Genomic DNA, 22784 nt, shown 5'->3' with positions numbered 1-22784 from the left:
TTATTTTTATGTTAACATAGCCCATAAGCTTGGCGTGGGAAGTTTGGCATGTAAAAATATCAGCTGTAGTTGGAAGAGGAGCACTGGGAGAAGAAAAGCATAAGGCAGGGCAGGCATATGAAGGATTTGTCGTGAAACGTACCATCTGAAATTGCAACAGAGAGCCAACTGAATTTTAGAATTTCTCATAAAAGAAGGTTAAGTATGGTCTTACGTGAAGGGCGGTAACAAACGCTTTGATTACTTGATAATCAGCGCCTCCGTGTCCCATCAGAGCACGTGGTGCCATTTCATCTTCAGGATCGAAACTGTCTATAATACAAAGACGCATAATTTTTCAATGTTACGTGTTAAGTCAAGTACTTCGATTGGTTCGTTTCAAGAGACCAAGATCACTTTGATTGATCAAAGTCCCTGGATAAGTGTAATAATTCATTAAGGGATCAGAACCATTACAAACGGATGGATCTGAAAATATCTCAAGACTGTTCACTCGGCTTTCGAAAACTTCCAAGGAATAAGGATTTTCTCCTAAAAATTGGTATACTTTCCAAATTCATGCATGAAACATGGTGCTGCGACCTTGTTCAATAGTGTCTAACATCTGTGTGAAGTTTCAATCTAGTATCCTCATTAGTTTTTGGAGACAGTAATTTCCATCCCAAATTTAACCTGCCTTTTCCAAAAGTCCAAAATGGGGCGTAATTTTGCCAAAATACAATTAAGAAAATATGGAACAAGCACATTTCACCCTACTTTATCCGCCTAAAAATCTTGTACAAATTTCAATTTAGTATATGTACTGACACTAGAGAGAGCAATTTGAATGCAAAACTTCAGCCTAGGCTTTCTAAGTACAAGAAATGGCAAATTTTGTGTATCTGGATACCATAACTCTGTGTTATTACTACAAAGATAGGTGTGAAGTTTTAATGTAGCATCTGCAACTGTTAAAAGCACCTTCATATTCCTGTGTTCTCGAGATGCCCACACCAACTTCTTTATGAGTATCAACAATATTTCTTCTTAAGTTGCTTGGTTCATATTTGGGATGATTTTCTGTCCATCTTTGTATTACATTTATCAACTTTTCATAGACTTCTGATATTGTACTCTTTGAAGAATATTAACCAAAGTTGCCAAGTTTAAGAACAGGCAAAACTCTAAAAACACACATCTTGTCACACTAATACATACACATTGTCGCTAAGTACACTACCAGAAAATCAAACAAGTTTCAAATGAAGAAAACAGACTGAGGACTTTATAAAAAAAAACGTGGCAAACGCAGACATTTATCAATTTATCAGACCAGCCAGTGCGTGTGCAATAGCCCTTCTTGTTTTTAGGAATAACACAGAGCAATTCTTTATGAGTGAAGATATTTTTACTGACAATGTGTTTCAGTATGTATACTGCTCGTCAAATCAGTCGCATTTAAGGTGTGAAATGATGACTTGTACACCAGCCTAAGGGCTAATTTGAGCAATTCATGTAGACCATAGCCATTTTCTATATACTGTCTGTTTGGGTTACTTCAAACCCTGTAACATTTGAGTGCAATTAGAGCATTCAATGGTTTGTTGTATAAGTTTAGCCATCCAGCTGGGTTTTGGAAGGTCTGTGGTTCTACCGAGATGCCAGAAAGTGCCTAAAATAATGCCCAGATGTTCACCTAGGGTCTTCTGTAAGAAAAGGTAGGAAAACATATTGCCTAAAATCGTGCCAGTCTGACTTCAAATTTTAAAAAACAAAATGCAACTATTTTTCATCAGTTTGCCACTGTTCCTTGGTTTCAAGTCAGACTGACAAAGTTAAGATCTTATGGTGACATTCCACTTTTCTATGGTAGACATAAATCCTAGGTACCCAACTAGGCATTATTTAAGGCAAAGGCAAACATTGTATTTCCAAAGACAGTTGAATTGCTTCATTGCAGGAAATAATGCTTTATCTGAAGTGGAGAGGTAATCTGCAATGATTCAAAGTTGTCAGCCTGAACCCCTTTGCAACAAAGTTGTCAAATTTGTTACTAGACCATAAATGATATAAATATTTTATATTATATAATTATGGAATTTTCATAAAAAGAGCTTGTAGAACACAAAATGCCCTTATGTTGCATTTAGTAACTGCACAGGGAACAGAAATTATTTGGTCATGGTGCACTGGACATTCGATCTGCTGGTCATGATTAATCTCCCTATCAAGTTTTGTAATCCTAGGCCCAAACGTTCTCAAGTTATTGTCTGGTAACGGTTTAACTGTTCAGGGTCACTGTGACTTTGACCTTTGACCTATTGATCTCAAAATCAATAGGGGTCACTGCTGATAATGATGACCAACCTCCCTATCAACTTTCTGATCCTAGGTCCAAGCGTTCTCTCATTGGTCTATGGACCGACAGACCGACCGACAGACCGAGCGACATCTTCCTTCGAAGAGGGGCATAAAATACAAAAACATACCTGTTCTGTGTGTCAAAAAGTTAAACACCTTGATTAGAGGATGCTCTCTATCATTTACAGTAACTTCACCCTGAAGACAAAATATGCAAATTGAAGATAATACATGCAAATCAAAGATAAAATATTTGAATCAAAGCTAAAGATATTGTGCAAATTAAAGAAAAAACAAAATAGGAAAATGCTGCCAAAAGTTTAAGAACAGAGACGGAGGAAGTAAAATTTGAGAACTTCTTGACCTTTGATCTACCAACCCAGTCCATGTTTTTTTGGGTTTAACGCCGTTTCTCAACAGTATTTCAGTCATGTAACGGCGGGCAGTTAACCTAACCAGTGTTCCTGGATTCTGCACCAGTACAAACCTGTTCTCCGCAAGTAACTGGCAACTTCCCCATATGAATCAAAGGTGGAGGACTAATGATGTGCTCTGCATGTTGTCTTACCACCACCTAACATATGTGCCAAGTGTGATGTTAATTAGTTACCTTGAATGCTTATTAAGTTATGTTCTGAACATGAAAATGTGATGGCAGATCTGACCTTGCTGTGACCTTGACCTTTGATCTACTGGCCTTGTTCATAGGCTCTACATGTGGACTCATCAAGATCTACTTATATGCACTGTGAGTTTGAAGTCAATACCTCGAAAAAAATGTGCTCTGGACACAAAATATGGAACAGATTTGACCCTTGGACTTAATATATAATCTTGAAATTTGACGAGCTAACATGCACATCATCTCATCGCCATTTTCTTATATGCAAAGTCTAAACCTTATATCTTGAATGGATATTAAGTTTTGCTCAGAAACAATTATGACACACAAATATAACCTTTGACCTATATTTGTGATTTTGACCACTGACACCATTGACTTGCCAACCACATTCATGCGCTCTACGTATCACCTTATCACCAACTACCTATACATCAAGATTTTAGTCAATACCTTGGATAGATATCAAGTTATGCTCTGGACACGAAATATGATGTATGGACGGACAGACAGACAAATATTTTGTTACTTCAGCTCAAAAAGTGGAAAATTGTTTCTAAGTAATACACCAAAATAAAGTTGCAACCTGTTGTGACAGGTCAGATAAAAGAACAGTTATGGACATTTTGTGCTGAAGTGACAAATTACTTGATAACTTTATGTACATCTAACAGCTTGTCTTCTAAAACGACTATTTGTAAATTAAAAAAGCAGTAAAATATTTTATACCTTGGTCCCATATATCTTAACTTCTCTTGCACAAAGTTTCTTTGTAAATGCAACCATTTGAAGTGTAGTTGTAGCTCCTCCCTCAAACTGCATATTCACTACCTGAAGGGAAAAATGATATAAGTAGCTAATTGGGACACTTGCCACACAAGTATTATCAACAATGTGACACAACAACAATCAAATATATCAACTTGAGTTAACTGCGCTTCACTCTTTTGAAACAGAGTTTAAAAGATGACAAACGTTGCCATAGAAGCACTGTGCCATTAGCTTTCTGCAGAAGCACTGTGCCATCAGCTTTCGACAGAAACACTGTGCCGTTAGCTTTGCCATAGAATCACTGTGCCGTTTGCTTTGCAACAGAATCACTGTGCCGTTAGCTTTCCACAGAAGCACTTTGCCGTTAGCTTTGCCATAGAATCACTGTGCCATTAGCTTTGCAATAGAAGCACTGTGCCAACAGCTTTCCACAGAAACACTGTGCCGTTAACTTTGCCATAGAATCACTATCCCAATAGCTTTGCCATACAGATGCGGTAGTAGCACTATATCATTAGCTTTGCCATAGAAGCACTGTGACAAAAACTTTACCATACAGATGCGGTAGTAGCACTATTCCATTAGCTTTGCCATAGAAGCGATGTGCCTAAAGTTCCGCCATACAGATGCGGTAGTAGCACTATGCCATTAGCTTTGCCATAGTAGCTATGTGCCAATAGCTTTGCCATACAGATGCGGTAGTAGCACTATGCCATTAGCTTTGCCATAGAAGCACTGTACCAATAGCTTTGCCATACATATGCGGTAGTAGGACTATGAACTATGCCATTAGTTTTGTTGTAGATATGCAGTCGAAGCATTGTGCCATTGGCTTTGTTGTAGATATGCAGTAGAAGCATTTTGACACTAACTTTGCTGTAGACGTGTGGCAGAAGCAATTTATACACTAAAGATGTATTGTTGGATTTTCAAATGAACTTATGACACAAAAAATATTCACTTATTCATACAGTATGCAATGACAGAGTTACCTGGTGTGACATAACATCATTGTCTGTATCATAAACACATTTGCCGTACGGACCTTTCCTGAGAGCATCTGTAACGTTTTCTATATCAACTATATCACAAAAAACGCTCGTAGGCCAACCCCTATGTCCCTGTGAATATACATGAAAACGATAAAACACTAAAGCTGCATAAAATCTATTAAGGTAATATTTATAAGTAATACATAAAGATTGTTTTCTTCACCTCATATCATAGCCTGGATATCATATGTGCCGCTTAAGAATTTGATTTCTTCTTTTTGCAAGCTGAAAACATCAGAAAATAGTCTGAGCTATAATATTTATCTATGTACTGTTTGGCATATAATAATAATAAATTACTGCGACAAAATGTAATTTTGAACAACCATTTCCATGACTATTTTATTGTAATGATCTAATTTTACAATTCTAGACTGGGTATATTTTTCTGTCCTCAGTGTCATCAATCCCTATAAAAATATCAAGGACATAAATTTACATCTAAGTCAATTTACATCCTTGCCAATAAACAGCAAGCTGAATTTACCTGTCTGATGCTTTACTCGGTTGCATGATTACAGATCATGTTATTTCATGGCCTTGTAGCTTTTGATGATAGAGGAAAACCCCGGGATATTCCATGAAGCAGTATTTCAGGCAAGAGCAGGCACCTGAGTAAAACCAACCTTTTGCATACCTAAAGGATGACTTCCTTTCCTCACATGACAACCGTAGCACAGCTCCTAACCCAGAGATGAAGGGCTATTGATTTAAAATCAACCCCGTTCACAAATGTCACATGGGCTCAACAGCTGAATCAAAGTGCTCCATAAGCGGCTAGTCACATGGGCTCCACAGTTCAAAGTGTTAAAATAATTAAGACTTAGAGATAAGCAAGAACTTGTTATACACACCCGTTTTACTCTATCCAGATAGATTTTCTTTGCGGAATATGGACAATTGTTTTCTATACTAGCTGGACAATCCAAGCACCTGTCTGCAGCTCCTTCTGGCTGAAATGTTAAAACATTGATTGATATATTAACATTTCATCTTTTCTTTAATCTAAATAATAATGTTTTATACATTTATTTAAACTGATTTAAATACTATCATTTTCTCTCTAAATTGAAAAAAAAAAATACTGGTAAAATTCCATTTTAAACTAATTTCAATAATAAAAGTTCATCTTCAAATAAATTTCAATAACTGGATTTCATTTTCGAATGATTCAAATAATACGTTTACCTTTAAATGGATTTAAACACTGATGTTTTGACAATGTTGCCATCTATCAAATACAGTCAAACCTGCTTAAGAGACCACCTGTATTAAGCTAAAACCTGTGTTATAAGACCATTAGTTTTAAGTCCCTCTATAGTGCATTTCATATAATTTGAACCTGTATTAAAAAACCGCCTGTCTTATGAGACCACTTTTTTGCTCTTTCTTAAAACAGGTTTCACTGTAGTTTTTATATTTGTGATGCTTAACATATCATGTTCAACCTTAACCCTGTTATATCCGTTCTAAAACCTTAGACATTGTTCATGGATTAATTAACCTTTTATAAATTATTCTCAGCTAGATGGTGAAAATGGATATGATGTCTAAACAGAAAAAGTATGTTTTGCAATGCCAGTAGTCTGTGTTCAGACCCTGTGTTTTGTTCACAGGAGATAACTCCTGAGGCTATTCAAATTTTGTATAATTAAGTCCCTTTTCTTCTCAAAACACTGGAGATAATCAGAGCCACTAAGGATTGGTTAGAATATATAAGAGAAATGATTAAAAACATTTAAAAAGATTATCTATTTGGTAGCCAGACTGCAATGCCAGAAGACTGTATGTGTAACACGTGGGCCCATTTTTGCTGGGGTTTCAGTCAAGAATCAGACCATCACAGTTCAGAAGATATGGTGAATTTCAAGCTTTTCAATGGTAGAGAAGCACCTAGAGACATTATCTCAGGTACAGACAGACACCGAGCAGAACCACTGACCTCTGGCAAACCATCCAGATGACTTTCTTACATGATGGTCCCTGCAGGGCTCAAACAAATAGAAGTATGCCCTTAACTTTTCCCCAGTTGTGCGGTAGAAGCGTTGTGTCAATCCTCCATGAAGAACTCCCTATCGGCATGTACTCATCAAGTTTCAGGGTAAAAGTCACCATAATTTTTTCTCTAAAGCAGATCTGTATCTATTTCTGAAATTCTCTTGTTATCAGTTTCAAACAATATTCTCAAAATCAATTCTCGAAAAACACAGAGCAAACTGGTAATATCAAATTTCAAAATCAAAATCAGTAAATTTCAGTCTAAAAATACTAGACCTATAAATTTTGGGAGGGTAAGGGGGTAGAGAGGTAGAGGAGAATAAAATAACTATGGGTCATTAATTTTGTATCTAGGTACAATGTATATACAAAAGTATTAAAGCAGAGATCCTGTGTGACTATAATAGAGAAACATTACTCTAGAAGAACTAGTGAATATTTCTCAATGCAATAACCTTTTTATTACATACCCATTCTGATAATCAGTGCCGTGAAATCATTAATATTCTTATTTTTGTAGAAACGTATGGTTGCACATATCCATAAAATTAAATCCCAACAAGCAAATTCGATGAATTGGTATCTCCCGCCGAAAGGGTTTGTGGTGAGGAATGGCAAAAAAATATATCTGGCAAAAAGTTAAGGATGTTAGTAAGAAGCGAATAATTTCATTAGTCAAAATCAATTTAACAGAAAATGAATGTTTTTTCTTTTTTTCTTGGGGTGGGGGGGGGGGGGGGGGGGGGGGGGGGCTGGGGGGGGCAGTGGAGATGACCGGGCGAGGGAACAACCAAAAATCACATATTGTGATGGAAATATAAAAAATGAAAAAAAATTGGTGGGGGTGGGGGATACATGATCGGGTAGGTGGGCATGACTGGGTGAAAAAAAATTAAAAAAGGAGTGAAAATTTTGTTTCTTTTTGGGCGGGAGGGGGAGGGCGTGTGGCCAAGGTAAGGTGGTCACCAGGTGTGGGTACACAACTTCACATGTTTATAATAAATGTTCTTCCTGGAAAAAATGAAAGAAGTTTAAAGAAATTTTACCAATTGGTTGCTTCGTTATGTACAAATATGTGGATTTTCAAACAATTAAAGGACAATAACTCTAAGGAAAATTGACAAATTAATAAAAAATATAACGGGCATCATCAAAGTATGTTGGATCCAATCAGTAATTCAAGGGCCATAATTCAAAAGTGCCTAAGCAAATTTGGCTAGTTATCGAACTTGGCCGAGGTCTTATGATCAAACACATTTTATTTAAGTTTGGTGAAGATCCGATGAGAAATGTTCGACTTACAGTGCGGACAAGCTTTGTGACAGTGCTGCCCAATGAAAAATGACTAGTTTCTCTGGATGGTCTAGACGAATGGATCAAATCAGTAATTCAAGGGTCATAATTCGAGAGTGCCTGGGCGGATTTGGATAGTTATCGAACTTGGCCGAGGTCTTATGGTCAAACACATTTTGTTCAAGTTTGGTGAAGATCGGATGAGAAATGTTCGACTTAGAGTGCGGACAAGCTTTGTGACAGACAGACAGACACACAGACAGACACACAGACTGGATAAAATCAATATGTCTCCCACTACACTGTGTGGTGGGAGACATACTAACTCTAAGGGAAAACACAGACAGACACACATACAGACTGGAGTAAATCAATATGTCTCCCACACCATTGTGTGGTGGGAGACATAATAACTCTAAGGGAAATTGACCAATCCAAAAAAAACTTGACGAGCATCATCGCAGTATGTTGGTTCATATTTATTTCAAGTTTCATGAAATTCTACCTGCTAGTTACTGAGAAATGGCTGCGGATGGACGGACGCACGGACGGACAACGCCATTTCAATACCACCCTCCCGATTTCATCGGCGGGGGATAAAAAGTAAAATTAGCACCCATCTTCAAACAGTGAAATTCACGAATTCATATCCATAAGAAAGAGTCGTTTTTGCCAAAACATCAAAATTTCATGCCGGGCCCCATGAAATTAAATGATTTTATAGAATACATTAAGATTTTGTCCAATGTACCGGTAAGTATTTCTTTTCATATCCTGATCTTGCAAGATGAGACTGATATTCAAATAAATGGAAAATAAGCAAGTTAATTAACTTCTTAACACGAAAACACAATTATGATTATTATCAAACATCAAATATGAACTCTAAGCATCAATACAGAAGAATATCAATATTATTTTTTATATGTTCCGAGTTAAAAATAAAACAGGTATGTAATAAACACAGATGTTTGTCTGTCAAGATTTACGCACCACCGGCATGCAGCATTATGATACCTGATCTGCTTTATGAAAATGACTGAGGTTTCCAAATGAGGACAATTTTTCAGACTTCTTGGGCATCCAGTAGCAAATTAGGTCAACATCATGGCAACATTTAGTAAGAAGTGAAAATGAGCAGGTAGATTCTTTGCCCCAATTTCCACGTACAAAAGAATGAGCAAAATGCTGAAAGCCGACCTGTCAAAGAATGTTAATGCGTCAGAACTATACCAATATAGTGTGTTACTAGCAGTTTTAATAACTGAACTATACAAAGGTTCTGTAACGTGACCAATGATTCCTAACAAATTTTGTAAAACCTAAATTAGCAAACTTTATTTAGTGCCTTTCCGTAAATATGCAGAGTTTTAATTTATTCACACAAAAGGGCCAAGATTGCCCTAGGTCGCTCACCGGAGAAACATACCATAACAGTGTAAACATGTTTGACCTAGTGAATTCATTGAAACAAATATTCTGACCAATTTTTATTAAGATGGGACTAAAAATATGGTCTCTTAAGTGTAAACAAATATTTTCTTCAATTTGACCTAGTGACCTAGTTTTTGAGCCTGCATTTGAACTTGACCTAGAATTGATCAAGGCAATCATTCTGACCAAATTTCATGAACCTCAATTGAAAAATACAGCATCTATCACATACAAAACGTTCTTCTTTGTTTTGTCCTAGTGACCTAGTTTTTGACCACAGATAACCCATATTCTGAAATGACCTAGATTTAATTTAGCATACGAAAGGTTTTTCTTTGATATGTCCTAATGACCTAGTTTTTGACCCCAGATGACCCATAATCGAACTTGTCCTAGATTTCATTAAGGCAATCATTCTGACTAAAATTCATGAACATCAATTGAAAAATACAGCCTCTATCGCATAAACAATGTTTTTATTTGATTTGACCTAGTGACCTAGTTTTGAACCCCATATAAACCATTTTAGAACTTGGTCTAGATTTTATCAAGGTAGTCATTCTTACAAAATTTCCTGAATATCAGTTGAAAAATACAGACTCTATCGCATACACAAGGTTTTCTTTGATTTGACCTAGGAACCTTGTTTTTGACACCAGATAACCCATTTTCGAGTTTGGCCTAGATTTCATCAAGGTTATCATTCTTACCAAAATTTATGAAGATCAATTGAAAAATACAGCCTCTATTGCATACACAAGGTTTTTCTTTGATTTGACCTAGTGACCTAGTTTTTGACCCCAGATGACACATTTTCGAACTTGGCCTAGATTTTATCAAGATAATCATTCTGACAAAATTTCATGAAGAACATTTGAAAAATACAGCCTCGGACGTCGGACATCAAGCGATCACAATAACTCACCTGAACATAGCTAAAAGACTGAATTCATGATGTAGTGATCCAGACAAATGTTGTATACTGAGATGTAAGTTTACCACTTTTTTGGAAAAAAAGAAAAATGATTATCAATGGATGAAACTCGCGAATATTAGCAAAAATAAAGTTATTGTGATTGACAAATGTTTAAATTTAAAGGTTGTTACAATATTGTAAACTTTTCAACTATTTCATGTACCAGTATGAATAGTAATCTGTTAAGTTACTTAGTTAATCAAAACAGAACCTTTGTATTTTCAATTATTTTACCTGTTCTTTCTATATGCATGCTACATTTTATATTTGCTAGTTGTTGATAGCTCTACCTTATCTCCGTTATGGAAATGACTGAGGTTTCCAAATGAGGAGACACGTTGGCATGGTTTCCCCCTCATCCAGTAACTGATCAGGTCCACGTCATGGCAACACTTCGCCAGCAGCGAGAAAGAACTATCTGCTTCTACGTGCCAGTTACCTCGAACGTAGGAGTGTGCAAAATGCCAAAAACCCACCTATTTGTCATCAAATATCACATAGTTTGTAAAAAACATGCTGTATCTTATAAATGGAAAATTTAAACTTGCTGACCTGTATCGATTGTTTAATTCATTATTCCCCATATACGATTTTGACTTTCTTTATGCAGGAAAACATGTGTCCACAAACACACTAATCTTTGACTCTTATAAAGTTTTGGAAATGGTCTTAAAATTGACTTCTATTGCCTCTATGTCTTGTCTCAGCTGTTACTTATTCTGTTCTAGGTAGTTTAAATCACAACCGTTTCTCTTCCTTCCCAAGTAAAAATGGATTTACTTTAATGCGATATTTTCAAAACTTAGATTGGATGTTGACAAGTCACATGTGATAAAAAAACCTACCGGTTCTGTAAAGTTTATATTAACAACGTCTCCAATCACGCCACTGTCTATGATTTCTTTCACTTTTCTCACCCACGACTTGTAACGCATGATATGACATACTGCCAGAATTACGTTATTTTCTTTCACCGTCGCAACAATTTCTTTACAATCTGCTTCTGTTACCTAGAAGACAAAACAAGGAATTTATCTTTACTTTGTATCATAAAAATGGAAAGATCTATCGAAACAACACTGATGCTTCATTATTAATTCATATCTTATATTAATTGCTATTTTAGTTTAAAAATTGTGAAACTTTGATACACGAAAGTGACAATACAATTATGCTATGTTTACAAATTATGCCATATCAGCCTTCTTTCAACATTATGTCTTTAAGGAGCACTAACAGTCTGATGCGCCTTTTCTATAACAAGGTTTTAGTAAAAACATTTTACTTGTGTTCTCTTTTAACCCTTATCATGCTGGACAATATTGATTCTGCCTTGGTGACCAGTGCAGATCGTGATCAACCTGAACATCCGGTGACGTGCAGGCTGATCATGATCTGCACTGTTCGCCATTCAGTCTGTATCCTTTTGGTAAGCAGCCCTTTTAACAGTTAATGTACTGTCCAAATTGAAAGATGGACAAGTTCATTGTAGTAATTTAGCATGGTGACACAACCATTGATATTGTACATCACTCTAAACGACTCTGAGGATGGTAATGGGAACTTTTAAAATTTTCAAAATATCTTGATTTGTTTAGAATTTATCAGCAAAAACGAAGAAGATTTTGACTGGGTATTTTCTATTGTCATTTTTTTTACATCAATCTTTTTATAAAATATTCAAATTTTGACATTATTTATAAAATTAATGAACTGTTACAAAACTTTTTGGATATCTTAATTTTAAGAAAAGAAATATTTACCGGTACATGGAAAAAAGTGTACAATTTCTAAAATATTTTGCTTTATTTTTAAAAACGGAAAGAAAACGTGGCCATTGACATTTTTAAATTTTAACCTATATGTCATAATAGATCTTGCAAAATGAAACTGCTATTCAAATAAAAATCTTATTATGGATCTGATAGATCCAATGTAACTAGAAATTAAATGTCTAAAGAAAGTTTAGATGATAACCCTCTCAGAACATTGAGAAACACATTCTTGTTAATAAACAATGATGGACATTTTATTATACTTACAGCCATTGGCTTTTCTAGTAGAATATGGTAACCTTTCTTTGCAAATGCTATGGCAGGATCCTAAAAGTATAACAACATGCAAACAGATAAATACAACAAATTTCTAGACAAGTAAAATGTTAAAACCCGCAAACAAGATTTCTAGGGCATATCATTTATACATGCAATTATATTATTATTTTTGACAATTATCACAATCTATACACAGACAATGACTATTCCCCTTTGCCACACATTATAATTATGTACAGGGTTTTGAATGGCAAAACTAGGATTTACAACACTTAGTGTTTTATGAATGCAGGTATTCATGCCGATGATTTATTCTTCAGCATCCACATCAGTTGACAGTCTGTAATGACCTGGCGATATTGGATTTTAATGCCTGGTCCAAATAACGCACCCTTTTTCTTAGCACCGCTAAAATGTCATTTTGAATGTAGATATTTTGTTTTAATATTTTCCAAGTAGGTAATATTTAAAATATATAATTTGAGACATTTATGGCAATGGACCCATACTGACATTTGGCAAACTGCATTCTTCATAAATGTAATCATGTAATATCAGGCTGAAATGAAAGGCCTAAGAAATATTAAAGGTTGTTATGAAAAATATCATGTTTATTATCATTACAGTCAAGTCTAAGTATTGTTAAATATATATTCTTCTGTAATATGACTCTCCATGTCCTTATCACAACAAAACCAGGAAGTGTGGTACAACAAAATATAGTTGAGAAATAAATTGTATTTGGGTATGAAATATAAAGGCAAGTTTACTGTAAACACAACCATTTATTTCACACCAAATACAAATCATTAAAACTGCCATTTGTGTCTTATATTATAATTTTTTTCTCTTTTTAATTACCGTAGTTATATAAGCCCAATACTGCATACTTTCCAAACTACACACCTCTGAAACAACTAAATGGTCAACTAACAGTGTCTGTCAAAATAAATGTTTTAGTATTGAATCTCATTGTTAACGTATGGTAAAATACACGTGTCTCATTAGACTACATGAAATATGTAAACAATCCTTAAGTCAGTCATGTGTGACTCCTAAATGCTCTGCCTTTACATGATGTTGAAGCCATGCAAGTATACGTGAATTGTAAACACGTATGTTATATGGAGTTGTATAGGGTTTATCGTTGCAAATGCAGAAGCAATGTCAAAATTACAGCGAATTTTACCAACTATAACTCACCTTGTGCAACCTGTCTGGTGTACAAATGATCACACTGTCTGCAAACTTCTCACGTTCAGCAGCCTCTTTCCAGTCTGAAATTGAAATAACAACATTCACCACCACATATATCTTGTATTCTAAAATGATCTGGTTAAGTATTGTTAAACTAAACAAAGAAGGAAAACAACCGTGGTAAAATCTGCGATATACAACAGCTGATGCACAGCTGCTTGATATAACATTATGATGCTAATTATGATAGTGACATCCATTTCATTACTACTTCGGTACAAGAAATTTATTTGTTTATTGTCTGATTTTACATAGGTCATCATTCAAATGCTTGGATATTTAACCGGTTCAATTCCTGCACATCTGAACTATGAACCATTGTAATTCGGATAATAAACAATGCAAAGACATTGATGATTTAATAAATCAACTATTCATGTTACTAGACAATCTGCTTCTTTAAAATGTACAAAAACATCTTTTCTATCCTACTGTTTGACAAAAAAGCATTTATTTGATTTTTAAGATTCTCTGAAATGTACAGAATACATAACTTAAACAAACTTACAGATCTGACTGAAAATCATGTCTAAACAGAAGACCTTTATACGCCTAGCTTTTGGATCTTATCCTTTTTCAGCATGTATAATATCGATATTGTAGAATGTAATATGCACATATGGTTGAAGTAAAATATGTTTAAACTAAACAGAAAAGATATACTTGTTACAAATTTTAGTGAAGCAGGAGAATATTGCAGAAGTATCACAGCAATGATACAATTATATAGGTCATATATCAACATTCCCGCTTCTGGCTCTGATGGCGGACAATTCCAAATTGCCCGTCTGGACAGTTAATAATGCACTTGTGAGCAGCTGGGTAGAATCATCCACCTTCCTCACATGAAATAATTCTACACCGTAATGTTATGAACTAACAGCTATGCAGAAAAAATGATTCAAAGTTAGCAACCATATCACCTTGCCTTTCATTCCATCTGACCTTTTCCTGTAAGTCCAAGACTAGAGTATTTATTATGTAAGTACAGCCAAAAATGCTTTACAAGAGAACTTAACTAGATTTGCAGTGAATCTGTGGTAGAGAGGTAAATAACTGTACTATATCACTACGTGTTTGAACCTGATTTACTCCAAGGTTATGTCATTACATTGACATCCTATTACATTGACGTCCTATGTTTTATGATTCACACTTGTAACTTTGAAAAACCAGGGGAAGCCTATAATTGGACCAATATTTAACAAATGTCTGAGACATCCAAAGAACAGCATTTTTACATGAAAAGCAGACCTTTAAATACATTTTCTGGTGGAATATTGTGCTGTTTTACTTCATGCTGTCTATGGTGATCTCTCGGTTCACAAACACCAACAACCTGAAATGGGAAACAAATGTTTAGAAGAGAATGTACCCATGTCATTAACAAAACTACTGTGTTATAATCATCTTATTTTGTGGGCACCAAAATTCTTCCATTTCTGAAAAAAAAAATCATGGGGATAGTACTTCACTGGAACTGATATTCCTGGATTTAAACAACCACACAAAAATACTCGCCCCCCACAAGATATCAATCATTTCATAGTATTATAAAGTTGCAAATAAAATACAGAAGTTGAAGCAGAGCAACAGGACACTTCAAATGTTATTAGTAAATATCACTTCTGAACTGATATCTTATTTTTTGACTGTTACAGTAAAGGAATGGTGCAAAAAATGGAGAAAAAAAAACAGTACACCCATTAACAATGACAAATAATACACATATCATAAATGAAAATAATAATATATATAATGATGAAACAATGAATGTGACTAGCTATTACATAAACTCCCCATTTAAATATTTTAATATGAAAAATGAGGTATTGTGTGGAAAATGGATAAAATGTATATTAATCTGCATCAATGCCACAGACAAAAACGTTCATGTTTACCCAATTCTTACCACAACAACTGCGACTGATAACCATGAAATCACTAAATAAAGCAGACGCAAAAATTACCCTGTCTATGGTATTGGGAGACTGAGTTTCACACAAGTTTCTAACAAGAGCTCCGCCAAGCGAGGCAATATACGCCCGAAAGGTTTTATCAGAGGATGGGAGCAAAATGTAAAGAATTTGACTGTTAAAGCCTAGGACAGAAACAACAATGGGAAGAAATTAAAAAAAATCTGAGTCCGCAAAAATCCTTATCAGGTACAGATATGTAAATGTACACATACATATCAGAGGTACCATCCAAGTTGTACCACAGAAAAGTGGTCTCAGTTTTTCCCCACGGCCAATAATAAAAATGTTACAAAATTAGCTTTTTATAGTAACATAAAAGGGAAGTAATTAAACAAAATATTGTTAGTGAACAAAAAAAGTGAGATCTGCCAAATAAAAACAAGAGCACCGCAATATACACATGAAACAGAGTCATATGATCTTGGACCCCTAAGTGTGACCTTGATCTTGAAGAGAGCCATCCGAAACTTGTGCTCTGCATATCGTCTTAATGTGGTGAACATTTGTGCCAAGTTTCTTCGAAATCCTTCAAGCAGTTCAAGAGTTACAGCGTGGATACGAAACAAAGTCATATGACCTTTGACCACTAAATGTGATCTTGACCTTGTAGTGAGCCATCCGAAACATGCGCTCTGCATGTCTTCTCGATGTGGTGAAAATTTATGCCAAGTTTCTTCAAAACCCTTCAAGCAGTTCAAGAGTTACAGAGCGGACATTAAACAAACTGATATGACATTTGACCCTTAAGTGTTAACTTGACCTTGAAGCGATCCATCCAAAACATGCTCTCTGCACGTCGTCTCGATTAGGTGAACATTTGTGTCAAGTTCTTCGAAATCCTTCAAGGGGTTCAAGCCAGTTACAGCGCGGACACGAAATTGCTAACGGACGGACGGAAAGACAAACGGACGGACAGACAGATGGACACCGGAGGTATAAGATAATACGTCCCTTCGGGCGTGTAAAAACGATACACATACCTTGAGCTGTTTAGGAAAGACCACTGCATAATATGGGTATCCATGCCCTCTTGCGCCCGCCCCAACAATTATGGTTGTTTTGGGTGTTCCTGATCCAATATCCTCTTCCATGATGGAGCTGGGTTTGTCTGGTTCTCGTTCTCGTGTCTGAGCAGACTTAACACTGTATGATTTTGCCTTACATTGATGTCCTCCCTTAAAAGAAGAAACACCTAGATTTTTACAAAAATGTATGTGGGAATACCTGTTTCAGAGTGAGAATAAAAAAATCTAACAGACATGCACAAGACTTACCTCAAAGACACATTTTTATTTATAGTATTCAAAGGTGACAGACCAAAATTTCAATGTTTGTAATGATATACCCTGAAAAATAGTCCTAAACACTTATAGAAAAGTACAAACGATATTGCATTTGCAAGAATCTCTTAAATATTTAATAATTCATAATGTAATTAAATTTCTCAATGTGTAGGAACGTACAGTACACCTATGATAAAGAACTCCTTTGACTTAAAGACCTGCATTAAACAGCTACTGATTTTTCTTCCCATTTAATCATAAGCAGAATCAATTTACTTGGGAAATAAATTTTAGTTTTGCATGCTTTTTTGGCAAATAAATAGTTGAATAGTTTAAAGTAAAAGGGAGTCCACGGCATTTCATTTGAGGAAATTATAGCGTGACAGACTTCTGGCACGATTTCTGGTTAGGTTTCAATACGGGATTTGTTTCAACTCAGAGATTTGTAACAGCATACAAACATCTTTGAGCAGAATTTTTAGCTAGATTAAAGGTAAAGCTAAATGGTATCAGTGTCTGTCAGCTCAGTGGATTGTGATCAAACACATAAGGCTAGAATTTTGTTTGTTTTACGGGAAATTTTTCAAAAATAAACACCAGGTCCACAGTTTTTTTTACCAGGAGGGGAAGGGTTTGGGGATAAAATGTCGAAAAATGAGCATTGAGGAAGAAGACTAAAAAAAGATGGATTTTTCATTCTTTTTTCTTATTTTCGAAAACCTTTATAAAAAGTATGTTTTGAAGTTGTGAGCACTTGTTTTGTACTCAATACTGCCTGTTGTATCTTAATCTGTTAGGAATAGGAAATTGAAGTTATGGACCATAGTAAAAATCAACTACTTTTATTGAGATTCTGTATATGTTAACAAATTTGAACCTATAAATCGAGACACTTTATTCTTATCCTTTAAGGAGTACTGAATGTACTTTTTGTATACATCAGAGTGCCAGTCACCCATTAGTTGAATGAGATCTGTAGGAATTTCTATCCTGAAAGCAAGGGTTGCAAAGCCTCTCCTGAAGGAATGCGTTGAATAAAGGTTGAACTCTAAACCTATATCTCTGATAACTGATGTGATTGATATATTTGATACGTCACTGGTTTGCTTGAATTTAATACAAATAACGCAGAAATTCCTGGAGCCGGAGTATGTTTAACCATATGTTTGAAAGCTCTGACCGGACATAACTTTAAACCCTTTATGTTAGTTAAAAGAGTGTGAAGAATTCTTTCTCCTGCTTGTATGGTTTTGTCAATTTCATCGAAACTAACAGATGTACTCCCGAAACACTTACATCTTTCCGTTACAAGAATTTGGGTTCTAACAAATCTTTTTTTGAAGTAGGCACTAAATTTGATTTCTTGACATGAGAAAAATGCAAAAAGAAATAAGCACCAAAAGGTATAACTGTCCGATACTGAAAAATCTAAAGTATCATGGATTTTCAGTAAAATTTCTGGAGTGATGGGTTCGGCTCGGTGAACCAAATGCTTATGTAGTTTAGCTATACCTTTTAAAGACAGGTTTATTAAAAATGTGTTAATATGTTCTAAACTGAAACCCAATAACATATGCATGCTTCTAACTCCACTTATATAATTCTTGATAGAATCAGTAGAATTTAAAGTTCTATTTAAAAATTGTGCGTACAACTGCATTGATTCAGTTGATGTTTGTAAACTGTCTAAATGGAAATAAAGACAGAACAGTAAAAAGAACTTCCAATGTAATCTAAGGTTCTTTCTTGAACCTTTTGCATAAGCCCTCCTGTTGGAATAAGCTCCCTTCTCAAATCTCCAAGCTGAGATTCTGAAATACAATAACAAATAAGATCAAAAACACCAACATAAAATAAATTCTATATATTACCATTTATAATACTGGACATCACCAACTCACAAGTGTTTTGACCTACAATTACCAGTTATTTATAAAACTGAACTTCTTCAAAATGTAATCTGTTGTCAACTGCCGATTCAAGTGTTTTATGATTTAGGCAACTTGAATGAATGCTTTATTTTTGTGGTATGCGGAACCAGTCTATTATGACAGCCTAACACTTTACCAAAAGTATGGATATTAACTATATATTAAGAAATATTAGATATGACTAAAATGATTCTAGACATAGCTGCAAATTATCGTTCACAGTTCTAAATAATTGCAATGGTCAGTATTTTCGTAAACAGATGTAGTAGTTTAAGCCATCATTTTATTAATACATCCTGGTCTGGCCCTTCGTAAAATGAAGCTTGCATGCAGTTATTATATATCTTTATATCTCAACGTGTAACACGGTAGATGTCATATTACATTTAAAACAATAGTCCTGTAACAGAAAAAAAATCCCTTGATGTTTTAAATACAGATAAAGATCTACTATTGTGATTCTGGTACGCTTCGAGACAGAAAAAAAGTCCCTTCTCCAATTTTCACGCATAATGTACTGACTTTATGACACCTATCGTTAAATCGTGTTGATTTAATTAAATTTGATGTGATTGAATCAATTTTGACACCACAGTATAAACTTTCCTGGCTTTTAGAACTATTTTTAATGGCAGGCTACAAAATAGGACGAGAAAAGTGAATATATTTGCGTATGGAATCCCAAAGAGAGGAGCTATTTTATCTACTTTTAAAAGAACTCTGATTTACCGAAAGGTAATTTTCTTCAATGTGAAAATATTTTGCAGCGACCTTGCCGCATACACGGATCTATTTATACCGACAGTCAATGTTGAATATCACGTCTGAAACCTAAAAAAAGGTTTTTTCTCGGAAGTGATAACTGGAATATCATGCAACATTAAAAATTCACTGACTTATTAATATTGCTTAAATTGTCACTTTAAGCAAAGAAAATAAACCAGCACTAGCGAAACAAGAAACGCTTTCCAATTACAATTTGGCGTTTGCTTTCACCTCCGCTTGTTGCTACGCAACGCAATACGCTGAAGTGCCTGGATATCCGACCTGATCAATAAACCTAAACTTTTGAATTCTTTTTTTTTTTGCTATAGCTTTAACAGTCTTTGATTTTCTCAGATCATCTGTCATGATTTAAGAAGAAGCTATTTCTGTCAGAATGCTGATTTTACTGAAAATTCTTTTTTGCCTTTTAGAGCATTGACCTTCGCCCGTTTCTCCTCAATTTGTGTCGCAATTCTTCCTCTTCTCGAAGTTTGAGTAGCCTAGCTTCTTCGTAGCCTAATTGTTCAATTTCTGCCTTCATCGCCTCCAAATCATCTTCGCTTTCTGTCGAAATTTCTTCTATTAAACTCGACGGGGACATTTGGAGGTACATTTGGTAGTGCGATGCCTATTGTACTCGACGACTCCCCCTCTGATGCTGCGCTTCCTTCGTGCATTTTTTGTAGTCTTTCTTGGTGCCTCGTCGTAATATCGGCATAACAAACTGTCAGGGGCGTACCTGGATGATTTTGAACTGTACGCTAGATATGAGCAGCATAACTGTACGAACCAAGCAGAAATGTTGCGAGTATGGGGTAGGTGGGGTAGGGGGTCTCTGTCTCCCGGCGGATTGGGATTTTGGGGCCTCCCCTTAAAAGTGTTGACAAATGTTCAGCAAGAAATGCGTTCTTTTGCTTTATTCTAGCGTTAATATATTTTGTTTGTCACATTTGTACTACATATTACAAAGATAATCATTTAAATTCACAGTTTTTCACACCGCGCATGCTTACTGGCAGGGATAATGACAGTGTCTAAAATTGCAACTGGAGCAGCCCCGGATACTTTGAGGAATATAACCATTTTTCGTATAGAGTCCTATATAACTTAATCCTGGAAAGTGTGTGCTTCAATAGCTCGATCGCACTGGTACGATACTTGGACCGTACTAGTATTCATTACTAATTTTATCTAAGATTTTAATCTTGTGTTTAATATCTATTTCGCAGTTTTTTCCTTAGGTTACTGCGATACAACCATAAATAACAAAATGAATTATGCCAGACTTAATATGTTGAAAAGTCAGAGTTCAATGAATTGCTTTATACAATACACTCCGGGACAAAACAACTTTAAAATCAACAGTAACAGCAGATATTTAGTTACGTTTCAAAATCTTTGCGTCACTGAAACATTGTGTCATTCTATGATATATTTTATTGTGCAACTGCCCACGCAGGCATATTGTGTATTATTGTATATCGCAAAATGGACCTAACAATGTGTCTGTTAGGGTAACTACATCTACACTCTTACCTAATCCTAACACAAATCGCATATTCGAACCATGAGAATTATTTATTATTTTATATTCTCTACAATGTAAAGATTGCATACTTATTAGGCAATGATCGTAACGTTTACGCACACATTAAGGATGTACGAGTTTTTTTTTGTTGTTATCGTTTTTTAAATCTTCGTCAGTGTTTAATTTAATGCATGACTTCTGCATCCGAATTTTGACAGGTTTTTGATAAATGTATCTACCCACACATTGCAAATATTTAAAGTTTTCTCACGCGAAACGTAACTTTTTTCTAGTAACTGTAAAGAACATCTAATATTTGCAAACGCAGATTCAAACTGCGTAAATTGCTAAATGATATTTCGGTATCTAGATTTCGATATAGATTAATAGATTTAATTGCAACCATGAAAAAAATCTTCAATATCTCGCCAAGAATGTAATATTTAGCGTACCTTTTTTTTCTCAACGGCTGATAATTTTTGTTCTGCTGCTGCTCTCTTGGTTTACCAATAAAACACATGCCATTTGAAATTTGAACAGCAGGGTAAGACGGATGTTCTGTTTTTTTCCGATATGCCCAATACATCGAGGTTTAATGGTTTCTCGGTCGTTGCCGTAGAAACTTGCATACACAATAGATTTGTTGGGTAAAACGACGCACCGACACAAATATAGGTTATTTGGGAACTTTCTAGATTTGATGGTGGAGGAAGACCACAGGTGCCCCTCCGTGCATTATTGCATCACAGGCGGCCATAGAACCACTGACCTTCCGTAAGCCAGCTGGATGGCTTCCTCACATGATATGCACAACAGAATCTCTATCGCAAAACGATTCCCCTGAAGCGATGCTTTAAATCTAAAACATCCAATTAGTATACATGTATATTTAATATATAATATGGCTAGACTTTTTGTACTAGTTATAAATATCTATACTGTTTAGCTAAACATGCATTTTGTCTGATTTTAAGCCTGTTGCATAGTACTGTTAATTGCATGTTAACGTAAACTAAACGTAAACGTAGTAATTGTTAATATTTTCAAATGTTAAATTGGTGCACCTTTGAGATATGGTCTGTAGCATGTATCCGCTCGTATGTTGAAACCCCGCACGAGTTGTCTATTTTTTAATACGAATCAGCCATCAAGTTGGCTTTTTGAACAATCCCTGGCTTTTTCCAAGTACCAGTTCATGGCTAAAGTTATGTCCAAAGGAGGCACCCGGGGTCTTCCTCCCAACATTAAACACTGTTAAAGCTGGATAGTTCTTTTGAGACACAAACACGAACTTGTAAAATATTGCAAGTTTACTGTGATTGATCACTTTATATTAAACTTTCTAAACATTTCAGGGTTTGCCTGCATATTTTACATGGCATTAATACACTTGCTTTACTTGCACTGTTCAAATGTTTCTACTTAAGTTTGCCAACAGGGCATTTTTGTTCCTGTGACACATTTCTATGCGTAATTTCTTCTATAGAAAACTTTAACCAAG

At 35.2% G+C, this 22784-nt stretch overlaps 1 protein-coding gene across 8 annotated transcripts in view; it reads right to left on the bottom strand.

Moving 5' to 3' along the window:
- LOC123523143 (putative oxidoreductase YteT) overlaps nucleotides 1–22784 on the bottom strand; it is a 33198-nt gene that overhangs the window by 3729 nt on the left and 6685 nt on the right. For 3 of the 8 annotated variants that reach the window (XM_045300808.2, XM_045300810.2, XM_045300807.2), the window contains exons 2-12: nucleotides 16757–16951; nucleotides 15052–15136; nucleotides 13744–13817; nucleotides 12529–12588; nucleotides 11332–11496; nucleotides 10777–10962; nucleotides 5640–5738; nucleotides 4726–4854; nucleotides 3692–3793; nucleotides 2469–2538; nucleotides 215–312 (exon numbers count right to left, since the gene is read on the bottom strand). In XM_045300808.2, the coding sequence (XP_045156743.2) occupies nucleotides 215–312; nucleotides 2469–2538; nucleotides 3692–3793; nucleotides 4726–4854; nucleotides 5640–5738; nucleotides 10777–10962; nucleotides 11332–11496; nucleotides 12529–12588; nucleotides 13744–13817; nucleotides 15052–15136; nucleotides 16757–16867 (1179 nt within the window). In that variant the 5' untranslated portion in view covers nucleotides 16868–16951. Of the gene's footprint in view, nucleotides 1–214; nucleotides 313–2468; nucleotides 2539–3691; nucleotides 3794–4725; nucleotides 4855–5639; nucleotides 5739–9093; nucleotides 9277–10776; nucleotides 10963–11331; nucleotides 11497–12528; nucleotides 12589–13743; nucleotides 13818–15051; nucleotides 15137–16756; nucleotides 22143–22784 lie in introns of those variants that run through there. The other 5 variants (XM_053549286.1, XM_053549282.1, XM_053549284.1 and 2 more) reach the window with 5 other exon arrangements.

Source organism: Mercenaria mercenaria, chromosome 8, assembly GCF_021730395.1.
Source record: "Mercenaria mercenaria strain notata chromosome 8, MADL_Memer_1, whole genome shotgun sequence".
NCBI lineage: Eukaryota > Metazoa > Mollusca > Bivalvia > Venerida > Veneridae > Mercenaria > Mercenaria mercenaria.
This window is presented reverse-complemented; position numbering and strand designations above follow the sequence as displayed.